Source organism: Siphateles boraxobius, unplaced genomic scaffold, assembly GCF_051911475.1.
Source record: "Siphateles boraxobius isolate OS27281-9 unplaced genomic scaffold, OSU_SipBor_1 18, whole genome shotgun sequence".
Taxonomy (NCBI): domain Eukaryota; kingdom Metazoa; phylum Chordata; class Actinopteri; order Cypriniformes; family Leuciscidae; genus Siphateles; species Siphateles boraxobius.
Genome location: NW_027508788.1, coordinates 808,340 through 822,097, shown reverse-complemented (window position 1 = coordinate 822,097; position 13,758 = coordinate 808,340). Strand labels below are relative to the sequence as shown.

Below are 13,758 nucleotides of genomic sequence, written 5' to 3'. Positions count from 1 at the left end.
CTATTTCTTTTTTCTGCGTATTTTCTCATAGACCTGACCGTGATGCCCCTGACCGATGCACTAGCCACTTTGATGCTGTTGCCCAGATTCGAGGGGAGGCCTTCTTTTTCAAAGGCAAGAACACCCAGAAGTCCAGAGTGAAATCAATAGATACTAGCAATTGACAATGTATGAGGTTCTACATCCTTTTGTGTGTATAAATTACAAAACAACGGTATAAAAAAAAATCTTAATCTGTATTTGTGTCTTGTTTTCTAATATTTTGACATTTTTAAAATAAAATTAATTGAATTGAATGCATAATTTCCTTAGATATTATGACTAAAATTTATATTAATATATTCCGACTTGTTGTCAGGCGACATATATTTTAAGTTTAATTTTCTTACCCCATTATTTATTGAAACAAGGAAGAAAAAGTTTGCCAGTGGGGTAAGAAGATATATTATGTGATGGTATAATATTATATTATCAAGATACACTTTTTTAATTTAATATATTTGAGTAAATATGGAGTAAATATTTGCTTCTTAAGTAAATGTATCTTGAAATATTGATAAAGAGAGTAATTATGAATTTTAAACTTCAAATCGGGTTTGTTTGGTACTATTGAATTTCTTGAACTGCTGTTAAATTGTTTTGTTTTCCTGTTTAGCCATTAATGTGCTGTCTGCATTTTGATACATCATCATTTGTGAATTGTGTTTGTTTGGCTGATTCTGCAAGCTGGGTACACTCCTACCCACTGCCCCCGGGCAGGCAGCAATTCCTCGCTTTATTTAACCGATGTCCCTCATACATCACGTGATAGCACATAATTACACCATAAGCTTACATAAACAGACAAATAATCACACATTCTTACTGTCAAACCTCTCGTCAGGGAAGTATTTTTGGCGTCTGACACGTGAAAAGCACCTGGTGTCGTTAAGGCCAGCTCAGATCCATCGCTTCTGGAGAGGTCTTCCTGCCAACCTGGACAGTGTGGATGCTGTATATGAGAGACCTGGAGACCATAAGATAGTGTTCTTTAAAGGTAAATGCCAGAATTCAACCTTTTATTAAATTTTGATATAACTTCTCCCTTAAATGCATCTTTTGCATATTTGTTATTACATTATGACTGGTTTGTATCACCTTAGGTATTAAACTTTGGCACATACAGTAACTCATTCTGAACTGTTATAGACATGCTACAGACATGAATGGTACCTGAAGTCATGCACATTATCTCAGATAGTTTTCAGATGACATTTAAAAACAAATACACATTTGGATGATCTAATATCAACCGGCAAACTCTTCCATAGTTTTTGAGCCCTCACAAACGCTCTCTCCTTTAGTTTTGTATCTAGTTCTTGGAACAGCCATTAGCTTGTTAAAAGAAGATCTAAGACATCTCTCTGATTCATAAGGTCTCAGGATCTCAGTTAAATATATATATAGGTGCCAAACCATTTAAAGCTTTATAAGTCAACAATAAAATCTTAAAATCAATCCTTAAATAAACAGGTAACCAAGAAGCTAAAACAGGTGTAATAATGTGAATAAGTATACAGCACATTGACTATATGAGAAATGATATCATATTACATTAAATAAGTTGTATTTAGTATTTGCTATGCTAGCTGTTTGTTTTAACTGAAATATATAGAAAAGAATAGATAGAAATAGCAACCACTCAAAACACCTTAGCCTTGTGGCGGTGTTTTGTGCAACACATTTCCTTCAGAAAATATCCAAATCTAGTTTCACACTGTGTTTGTTGCTTTCGTGCAGTATTTCAAAAAGATTGTGTAGCTAATTCCAGACATTTTAAGCAAAATGCTCCCTAGAGCATAAACACTCACTCTTACAAAAATTCTCTAAATGATTGGAATTTAAAGCTCTCGAGTTATGTAATGTAATTTTTGATCTGTTCACAATAAAGCGAACATTGTCCTTCAAAGATATAACGCAAGAGTGTTTTGAAGGTCAAAAGCACAGAGGTAAAAAGAACATATTAAATATTTAAAGCACTAAAATGCATTTCACAGCAGGTCTGTGTTTTCTTATCTGGTCTCCTGGTAAAGAAAGCCTTTACCATTTTCACACCTCACAAGAAGTTGTTCTCACTTCTTTAGGAGGGAAATATTGGGTGTTCAAGGACAATAACGTTGAAGAGGGCTACCCACGGTCTGTCGGTGACTTTGGGCTGCCCGTGGAAGGAGTTGATGCAGTATTTGTTTGGCTGCACAACGAGAAGACGTACTTCTTCAAGGACAACCGTTACTGGCGCTACGATGACCACCTGCGTCGCATGGACCTCGGCTACCCAAAAGACACGGCGCTGTGGAAAGGGATCCCACCCCAACTGGATGATGCCATGCGGTGGTCTGACAGTAAGCACTGTGAATCGTATTAGGTCTCTTGAATTATAAGCAGCTCTCCTGGATCTTATTTTTTAGGGCCACAAGAAATGAACCTTTTCCTTTCCCTGGTGAAAAAACAGACTTGAATTTCCATGCTAGTTTATCCCGGTTAGCTGTTTAACCAGGTAGGGAAGAGCATAGCTATACAAAATGTACTCCTAAAAGTTGACAAAATCAGCTTTTAGCAGATATAAATATTTTGATTGTAGTCAATTGAAATTGTTGATGTCTCCTTCTCTACACACATATGTCCAATAAAATGATGATAAAATCTGATAAAATTAGAACATCCCCTCCACATAAATAATAATTACTGCTTATAAATGCCTCAGACTAGCTTTTTTTCCGGGCTGTGACAAGCCTAAAACTGTTGTGTATCAAAAGAGAGAACTTCCGTATCAGTGTTATTTTTGTATTATTTCTATCTATATTTATTAATATTTTGTTATTTTAGTAGTTTCAACTTTCATTTTAATTTTAGTTTAAATTTTTTTTTTAGCTTTAATTTATTTTTGTTTCAGTTTTAGTCATTTTAGTACTTCAACTTGTTTTATTTATAATCATGTTATTTATAATATGTTTTATTTCTGTTAGTTGCCAAGACAACACTTTAAGCCTTCTTTTTCAACACATCTTTTTATGTTTAAGTTTTTCATCTTATATTTGTTTTTTATTTCAGCTTTATCTCAATGAACGAAAACTATTTTTAATAGTTTTAGATAACAATAACAACAATCGAAAACACAGGAAAGAATACTGAGCTTATCAAGAAAGTAAAAAGACAGTGTCTATTTGCACTAATTTAGCCATAGATGCTAAAATAGCAGTATTTTCTTTAGTGGCAGATACTATTTGCACCTCAGTGTATTGTATTAAATTATAAAACAGTATGCAATAATAACATATTCAACTATATTTATTTAAATCATAAATGGATGCTGCTTTATTGCGACATTACTTGTACTTGACATTACCTCCCCTACACCTACCCGTTAAACACTTTATTCCCATTATTGAAAACGCACTTTAATATGATATTTAATAAATAGTATATTTTATTAATTTTTATTTAAAATAAATGCTGCTCTCAGCTGATATGCGATGGGAAAAGGAAGAAGAATGAGTTCGGGAAAAGGCGGGTTCGAACTCGGGTCAGGCATGTCAAAAGCTAACGTCACTTCTGCCACAGATGTGTTTCTTTTATCATTTTGTCTAATCAAGACAATGATTTTGTCATCAATCAGACAATGGTGGGTGGAGCTAGTGTAAATAAGGCATTCTATTTAAACTTGGTGTAAACAGACATTCTGAAATAAACATTAAATCATAAACAAATCATTAAATTAACCACTTTCCTCCTAAAATTATCTTCCATCATATGCAATACATATCTAGTAGCATCTCAGAAAAAGACTCTTTAAAGCTTTATACATCATATAAAGGGACTGTGCACAGTTGTACAACCCCAGTCCGCCTTGGAAAAAATGGTTTTACTTGGATGGAGAGGCTGTTAGCCATGCAGGTGTTTTGATTGTGTGGTTGTCATAGCAGCAGTTTTGAGGTCTGTGTGAGCAGAATGGAGAAAGGGGCATAATGTCCTGTCATGCCTAATGCACAGCATTGTGTCTAATGCACAGTGAGCTCTTCATGGTGTCCATGGTGTGGGTGGTGATGGCGCGGTGGAAGACACATGCCTTTGGTGTGAGAGACCCGGGTTCGAATCCACTGTGAGACACCAATGTGTCCCTGAGCAAGACATTTAACCCCTAGTTGCTCCAGAGGTGTGCGACCTGTGAAATATAGCAATTGTAAGTCGCTTTGGATAAAAGCGTCAGCTAAATGAATAAATGTAAATGTCCTTAAGAATGAAGACCAGGCAGCTGCAATGTTGTGGTGGATCACAAGAAGTGTTAAATAAAAGCAAAGCTTCAAAGCAAAGATTCAATTGACCATACCAATGTCAGCAAATCCAAATATGCTAAAGGTTCGACATGTAGAAAACCTATTTCTGATAGGAAGGAAGTGCAGGCCATTCCCCCCTTTTCTTTTTCTTTTCGCAGAGTTTAGGATGGTCACATAGATGAGTATGATTTATCAGGATGCATTTTTCAGTGATATATTAGGACATGTGTGGTATTCCAACAAAGTAATTACATCCAGCACCTGTAATTAGCATTGAAGCATTTTGAACATTTTTCAAATGTCACCCACGAGTGAAACATACTATAATTTGTATGAATGTGAAGGTCACATTCAAATCTTGCTTAATGTTAGCCTATTAAGACATGCAGTTGAATGTTTTTTATTGGTCATTGTGTCATCGCTTGTTTTTTTTTCTTATCGTCTCACGGCAAACTTATAAAATGGCAATTTTGCACTGTTTTAGCCCCCTAAAATAAATCTTTGCAGTTTTGCATATTGCTAATTCCCTTACAAGCACAGTTTTAATCGTCTTTAGGATAACTATAACGATAAAAATAATTTGAAATACAAAAGAATATATAGCAGAGTCCACACCATGACCAGAATGATAACAGCACTGAGAAACTATGCTGTTGGAATCCCTTTCAGAATGATTTTTTTTCCAGCGGATGAACGATAAAAACATTGACAGCCAGTCAGAATCCATTCTGCTTAAAAGAGCTCAAAATTTAAAGAGGCAGATGACAAAACTTCAGCGCTCTTAGAAAAAACACCCTGGTGTGGACGCTAATATAGTAATCATTATAGTTATCTTTACAGTTATCTTTCTTAGGCCCCGTCCACACTACTGCGTTTTCGTTTAAAAACGGAGAATTAAAACGAAAACGATCTCCGTCCACACCAGCGTTTTACCTGCGTATTAGAATTGATCTCCGTCCACATTAAAACGACTGAAAACTCGGATCACGTGACCATTCTCCAACACTGTGCATGCGCGTGCTGGTGTAAACAGGAAACGGATGGACTATTCCTCAGATTTGATGAGGAAGCAAGTAACGTTAGCTACCTCTGCAAAGATTAGAAAATGTCGAAGACCAGAGATTTCTTTTCATGGACCGCCGCTGCACACGGGAATTGTCATAGATCGCTCGAATAATAGTTTGCCTCCGGCGCATGTAGGCAGTTATAGCATTGTAAAATGCAGAATTTGCTTGCACAACAGCTGCTAACAAAGACATCAAAGTCAGTAACGCTTGTAATTCGTTATCCATGTTGCACTCACTAACATCAGCTACGTAGTCCAGGATGTTTTTGTTTGTTTTCTTCCGGTGACGGGACATGTGATGGGTGGATGACGAATCAGGGAAGGATACGTCATGGGTGATGACACCCAATCATAGAGCCGAGCGTGACCTTCTACGTCATCGTTTCTAAACTCCTCCGTTTTGTCCCGTCTACACTAAAACGCCCTCCGGAGATTCAAAACGAAAAACGGAGCTGCAGCGTTTCTAAACTTCTCCGTTTTGGGTCTTCGTTTTTCCCGTTTTAGTGTGGACGGGAGGTGCAAACGTAGCAAAAGGTCTCCGTTTTTAAACGAAAACGCAGTAGTGTGGACGGGGCCTTAGTGTGAACGGACCTTTAGTTTCCACTTGATGCATCAGATCTTCTTCCCTGCTGTGGTGACTCTGTAGGCAGAATGAGGGGAAGAGAAGTTTTCTCATCAGGTGTTGATCTCTGAAGCTTTGCTAACCCCACAGGAAGAGCTTTGAACGAGGAGTGAGGGCAGGCCACACTAAAGTGTCAATCCCCGGCCTCCACGGGAGCGAGGAACTATTAAGCCTGTGGAGGTGCTGGCAACAGTGTCCTGTTCGAATAGAGAGCGCTGACGGCCCATTTCACCTGTAGAGTGAGACAGAGAGAGATAGTAAAGCTCTGGTTCAGATTGGACAAATTCAAGCATTAGGTTGAACCAGAGGAAAAGCTTTTCATCAAGAGGCAAAATATGGAGGTCTCCATTTGTGTTTCTAGACTCTATCTGGGCTGTTGTCTCATTTTATCTCATCCCCCAAAAAACATGATTTACTGTCAGATGAGTTATGTTAAAGAAATAGGTTTTATAAATATATCATTCTGTCATCATATACTCACTCTTTTATCATTCCAAACCCATATAAGACTTTCTTCTTTGGAACACAAATGGAGATATTTAGCAGAATATCTACGATGCTCTCTTCCATAAAATGAAAGTGGACGGGGACCAGGCACTGTCAAGCTCCCAAAAAGAAAAAAAGCACCATAAAAGTAATCTGTATGAGTCTGTGATCTGATGGCTTCATGTTAGTTTATAGTACACCTATAATAGGTGTTTATATTTTATTTTAGACTGGTTTGGGGCGTACCGCTATGGAGTAACCCAGTACCTCCGTGACTCGTCAAAGACATAAACTGAGAGAAGTAGCTCCGAAACATGAAATAGAGTTGACAAAAGCCATAGAGGGAAAAGTAAAAACCATAATGATCTGTATACTAGATTAAAGCAGGTCTGAAAAGAACCATTCTACGCATGAACCTGTATTTTATTTCCCTGTATTTTCTGCTCTTTCTGCCCAGGTGCATCATATTTCTTCAAGGGAAAGGAGTACTGGCGTGTGGCGGGCAGCGATATGGAGGTTGAAGCGGGTTATCCGCGTCCCATCGGGAAGGACTGGCTGGTGTGCACGGAAATGCAGTCGGACTCCCCGGAGATGCAGAACAACTCGAACACAAGGCTTCACGGGCAGCACCACGCAGACCATGCAGAAAATGGCTACGAGGTTTGCTCCTGCACTTCGGACTCCGCCTCCCCGCTGGGGACGCGACTGACCCTCTCGCCCGCCTGGGTGTTAGCGCCACTCTGGACGCTCGCTCTCGCTCTCCCTTCTGCTCTTCTCTGATAAGGGCAGAGCCACAGGCCTGTACTCAAAAAGACTCAAGGAGCAGAGCATGCAGCAACCTGTGGGTGAAGAGAGCAATGAGAGGCTCTGAAAAAGCCTTTCGCCAGCACCGGACTGATGGAATGGACTCAACACTTCAATCAAGAAAGGGATTGGATCACTTTTTCTTTTTCTTTTTTTTTTTTGGGTTGATGCTTTTTGTTGTCGTCTTTTTCTGGAAACTGGAAATTATTTTAATATTATTATTATTAACATCATCATTATTATTAGTGATGCTTTCTAGTGCTAGACTTCAGCACATCATTTATCTCACACCGTTTGTGCTACAGACATAGTCTAAATTATATCTTAAATGGTGCCGCTCATTGAGGTGTGCTATTAATTTATCATCAACTACAACTTCGCCTGGCAGACAATAAAGCAAGCGAAAAAATATCATACGAGCCATATTTAGGACCCAAAATATCAGAGACTTGGAATACATCCATATGAAATGCTACAAATTAGTCTAAACGCCCATCGTGGCAAAGTGTTTTGCACAGGCAAGCATCACTAACAATTGAAAAATGTAATTGGTAGTAGTATTCAAAACCTGAAAATTATCATTATCAGATTTATGTAATCATTTTGTTTCAGAATATCAAGAGATATAGTAACTAGCTTTCTGAGGCATATCCAGAGCCAGTAATAATAATGATCATGATGATAATGATAATAATGATAACGATTGTAGTAATATTGCTGATATCGGGATGGCGGAAATCTCACAAATAGGGCTTCCTGCTGGCTGCAGTTCAGAGGCATCATGGGATACCTTGAGTCACAACCTTAACCTTCCTTCGCTCCAAGTGCTTTAAGAATCCAGTAACTCGTTTTTATTAGCACTTTTTTTTCTAAAAGCGTAATCCTTTACTTGTTTTATGGGTTTCTAATTGTAACCGTCTCTTCTGTCTGATCCACCTATTCCCAGTGTCTTAGCATCTTTTTCTTATTATTCTGCCTTGTTCTAAGCAATTATATTTACTCTCATCTTCAGTACTGACTGTTTTAGTAATATACATCACATCACTCTAAAGCAATGACAGTTACTGGAGCAGTCAACTGTATTTTTGTAATAAACACCACTGATGTTTAGTTCAAAGTCGTGCATGATGCTGGATTCACAATGCCTGGATCACCACAGCTAGAAACATCTCACAGCTTTGTTTATATGGTTATTTTTGTCTTCTTACTGCCTTTCCAACAGTTTTCCCAGTCAGAAGGAGCTAAGGACATTGAGAAATACTTAGACTGGGAAGATGTTTGACTCATATCCTGGGCTGCTGAGAGTGCACTCTGATCATATATGGAAAGAAATGCTACTATATATAAATACATATATATTTAAGGTAAAAACTTATATGGCAGTTGCAAAAACAATGTACATTCTGAGCTGTCTTTTATAAGGTGAAATATTTTTGTAGAAAAATAAAGTATGAGCAAGCTCACGTGATGACTGCTGTATTTCATGACACAAAATGCGAGCTCCACGCGGCTATCTCCCTGCAGACATGACAGCTGCTGTCACACGACGGCAGAAACCGCATTCGCACCACATTCACCCCGCGATGCCAAAATAACATCAAACCACCAATCAGAATTTTCTTAGCGCTCAGAACTCTGTTGGTGTAATATTCCTGTTTGTTTGTGTGGAAACATAGTACGTGTATTCTGCTGTAACTTTGGTTATTCTGTGCCTGTCTTACTGTAAATCAAGGACAGCGCATATATTTCATATTGGATATGGAAGTAACCGTCGCCTTGGTAACGAGCCCACTCTATGGAAAAAGCTGTAGACTTTGTTTGCGTGTGCCTGAATGTGTGTGGGTGCCGAAACAAAGATGTTTTAAAAAGTGCTGAAAGCAAAACCAATGACTCTGAACGATGTGTCAGTTATCTTCCGGTGGCGATAACCGAAATACTTTGAGCGGTAGAATGTTTCATCAAAGACTGCAGTGCTGCTAATTACCGGCTGCCTAGAGACCGTTTGTGTCCGCAGGTACGCAGAGTGGACATGTTCCAGCTCAGGGACTGTGCGCGGGGATCCTTTGAAGAACACCCTGAAATTCAATAAGTTTGGCTTTAACTCTTTCTTTGAAGGTTATAAACTTGTTATAACCTTGTTATAACCAATGTAAATGGTTTACCGGGTTTATCATGTCAAAATTCAAAATGCAAAACTCAAAATTGAAATAAACTGGAGAAAGTGTGAGTTTGAATCGAATTGGACCCGCCCACAAGAAGTTGAATTGGAATTAGCGGAAGTAAAATTTACTGAATTGTACAAACATTTTCAACATTGCATGCATAATTCTTCATGCAAAATAAAGTGTTTTCGACAAGTTAATCTTTTAAATATGTCAATAACTAAATACAAATATCTGTCAGATAGGCTACTATCTAGCCTATCTATATATCATAGGCCTATCTAGGCTATCACTTTCAGATGTGATTTTTCTAACTATCTATCGTTTTAGGGTATCTATCCATCTGTCTGTCTGTTACTTCAGACAGGGTCTCTATATTCATCTGTCTGTCACTCTCAGATATGATATCCATCTATTGCTGTCAGATAGGGTGTCTATCTATCATTTTTGGGTATCCATCCATCTGTCTGTCTGTCGATTTCAGATATGGTATATCTATCTATCATTTTAGGGTATCTATCTATCCATCTGTCTGTCACTTTCAGATAGGATATCTATGTATATTTCTTTTTTAGGGTATCTATCTATCCATCTGTCTGTCTCTCTTTTTTAGATAGGGCAGGGGTAGGCAAGTTCGGTTCTAGAGAGCCTCTGTCCTGCAGAGTTTGGCTCCAACACTGAAAAAAACCTCACCTGCCTATAGTCTTAGTAATCCTGAAGATATTGATTAGCTTGTTCAGGTGTGTTTGATTAGGGTTGGACCAAAATTCTACAGGACAACGGCTCTCTAGGACCGAACTTGCCTACCCCTGAGATAGGGTATTTATACATCTAGTAAAACATAAATATCTCTGCCAAAGCAGAACTGGCCCACAATATGAGCAGTAAGAGTGTCACTGTTGCTGTAGGGCTTTGGATCGAGCCACAGCAGGGGAATCCACCACATGGTTCAGGCAGAACCAGTCCATTTCCTCTAGGGCTGTTGCAATTCACAAAGCCTTCGTATGCCAAGCCAAGTGCACACAGAGCCCCAGGGTCTGAGCTGGTATTGATAGCGGTGATAGAGAGTTTTAGGGTCGGTCATGAACACCCACCTGTATGTCTCTGTACCTAACTGACAGTTTCTGATAACCTTTTGGCTCTAACTCATATGAAGAGCAGCTCAGCTCAGTGGTTGTGTGAGTGATGCTTTGTTTGGCATGAGTTAAGCTCCTCTGCAGTTACATTTGATAAGATGACCGGCGACTCATGAACACTATGTGTTTACTGCTCAAAGGTCTTTCACTTTGATCTCCAGCATACATCTGCGACATCAGAACAGCAGCTTTGTCTGCAGGCTCAATCGACACACGATCGCAAAGTCACGATCACTAAAGACCTTTGACTAGAAACAAATTTGCCTGGTATATATCCAGAGGGGAGGGGAGGGGGGGGGGGGGGGTGAAAAGAACCAGTATAAAAGAGCCATTTGAAGGCATTTACCATCATGTAGCTACTGCAAGCACCTGCCTCTCTACTCCATACAGGGCAAGAGCCAAACGTATCAGATGCAAAACATGAAAGAATTTGAAGTAAGCTCGTTAAAATGGGTCACAATGCAGGACGCTAAGTGCTATCAGGCTCAGCTGGATCTTCCAAATGACTCTTCTTCCCCAGACCGATTCCAGCTGCCAAACTACGCTCGCTCCTGCATCAATAATGCTGTTGTCCTCGAGGCTCAGACACATTTCAAAGCCTGCAGCGTCCTCTTTTGGTAGAATTTGTAACATGTTCTAATAGTGTCATGAATGGTGTCCCACCACTATGACAGTGTAAAATAATAATAATAATGTTAATTTTCCATTCCTAATACTTTTAGTTCCAAATCAGCTTTTATAAAATAATAAATAAGCTTTTATCACAAAGTAGATATGGACTTTTGAAAAAAAATAACTTTTCCTCCAATCATGTTTTCATGTCAAAACTTGTCATGTTAGCATGTGAAAATGAACTGCATTTATTCATATTTTATATCTGGGGTCTCTGAGAATGTCTCTGTGACATTTTTCATGGAGGGTGATTGAACTGTGTTATCAAGTTTATTTTAAGTTCTCATAAGATTAGGGAAAACTTATCTATCTATTCTGATAGCCATTCTTCAAATATTTTGGGTCGGTAAGATTTTTAAAAAATGTTTTTGAAGTCTCAAGTCTGCATTTATTGGATCAAAAATACACTTTAAGCTTAAAGTTGTGAAATATTATTACAATTTAAAGTAACTTTTCTATTTTTAATATATTTTTATTTTTATTTGTTATTTATTCCTGTGATGGCAAAGCTGAATTTTCAGCAGCCATTACTCCAGCCTTCATTTGCTGCTCAGGAAACATTTATTTTTATTATTATCAATGCAATATTGAACATACTTGTGCGGAGTAATTTTCTTTATGTGAAAACTAAAATATATATTTTTTGATGAATAGAAATTTAAAAAAAACAGCATTTATTTGAAAATGTTTTTTGGTTTTTTTTTTTTACCAATGTTGAAGTCTTTACTGTCACTTTTGACCAATTGAATGTGTTCATGCTGAATAAAAGTATTAAATACTTTTCAAAAAATCTTACTGACCCCACATTTTTGAATAGTATAGTATGGTACTAAATGATTGGCATATATGGTATGTCCATGGTACTCCAGGGTGCTTCAAAGAATACATGCTATGTCAAAAACAAAATCACGGTATTAACATAGAACACATGTCCAAATACATGGTACATAATACATATTACTAGTGTTTCATTTTTTTCCATTAACAACACATGGTTAAAGTTCATGTTATATTGTATACCTGCTATGAGAAGTTTTAAGTTTTGATGAAGCAAAAGCTTATCCTTGACTATGTGCTCAGTTCCCTTATCTGCATTATATTTGCAGTGAAATCACGGCTTTCGTATGCTGCAGGCTGCAGCCAAATCATTGTAAGAAAGTATTTTCTTTCAACTGCTCAATTTCCGAGGCTATCTTCTTTCTGAAAATTTCAAAAACTATTCAATAAACAGGCTGTCTGAAATACCCAGACAGTTTGACCAAATTTCAGATTCAAATAGAAACACTTCCCTCCCCCTGGGATTTTTGTGAAGATCAAAGTGGACCCTCTTATGCATGAGTGGCCTTAAAAGTTCAGTTTGTGGTTTGGAATATGTATTGTATGATGATGATTCTAAATATGGGATTTTGTAGTTCAGTTGATTGCTCAATGAGAATATGATTTCAACAAGGTAAAAAATATTGTATCCGCCTGTTTTATTTATCTTGTTTTATGGATGTGTAAACTTTTACTGCATGGAAAACTTGACAAAATAATTTATTAGCTTATAAAATATTTTTACTTTGTTTTTAAAACGTTACATTAAAAAACTCTAAATAAAGCAAAAACTTTTTTCTTTTTTTTGCAAGATTTTTTAAAGACTGCTGGTCTGCACTTTGGGGGTTTTAATTGTTGGTTATTGCCATCATGGATTCAGACAACTGAGCTCAACCAATAATATTGTTATTCCAAACTACTCCACATGATGGCACCTGAAGCAGGCTACTCCATTCTACAGAATACCTTCCTGCACTTTGAAAAAATATGTTATTTTTTAATTTCTTTTAAAAGTTTTGAATCAAGTAGCCTACTAAATTAAGTATAAAATTTAGTCTTGCCCCTGACCCTTTTGTCTCAAAATGTATTGTGCCCTTTTCTGATAATTGGAATAATAATTATTATTATTATAAATATTATAATAGATAACACACTTACACACCCATGCCACTAACAATAATAATACAAACAAATATTATATAAAAAAAAATTGGACGGAGAAGTGGTAGGCGGAGTTTCCTTTGCAGCGCCAGCGCCTCATACGCATTTAACGGTTCTTGTACCCCCTAGCAGCAGTTCGCGCAAATCTCTTCAAACGAGCAGCAGGTAACGTTTAAGCTAATACGGAAAATTACATTTATCCTACCATCACCATGCTACTCTAAAAGTTGCTGCAGCATGCGAGTTAACTACAATAAAAGTATAACTCGATTTCAGACGCATTCTGAGTGACAATGTCATTCGTTTTTATTCTAAGGAATAAAAGTGCAAGGGGAAATAACGTTACATCTAACAGTTAGTTAGATTAAATCTTAAGTCCATGTCCAACTCTAAATTGTAAGGAACCTATATCTTTGATTTCATAGTAACGCTTTACAATAAGGTTAATTTGTTCATTAGCCCACTCATGTATGAACTAACCATGACTCCATGAGCAACACATTTGTTACATAGGCTATAT

The 13,758-nt window shown here is 37.5% G+C and overlaps 1 protein-coding gene across 2 annotated transcripts in view; it reads left to right on the top strand.

Moving 5' to 3' along the window:
- The window catches only part of mmp17a (matrix metallopeptidase 17a), a 104,047-nt gene extending 95,293 nt beyond the window's left edge, over window positions 1–8,754 (top strand). For both annotated transcript variants that reach the window (XM_077232818.1, XM_077232817.1), the window contains exons 7-10: window positions 32–114; window positions 884–1,036; window positions 2,124–2,381; window positions 6,945–8,754. In XM_077232818.1, the coding sequence (XP_077088933.1) occupies window positions 32–114; window positions 884–1,036; window positions 2,124–2,381; window positions 6,945–7,267 (817 nt within the window). In that variant the 3' untranslated portion in view covers window positions 7,268–8,754. The remainder of the gene's footprint in view (window positions 1–31; window positions 115–883; window positions 1,037–2,123; window positions 2,382–6,944) is intronic.
- Window positions 8,755–13,758: the final 5,004 nt, after the last annotated feature.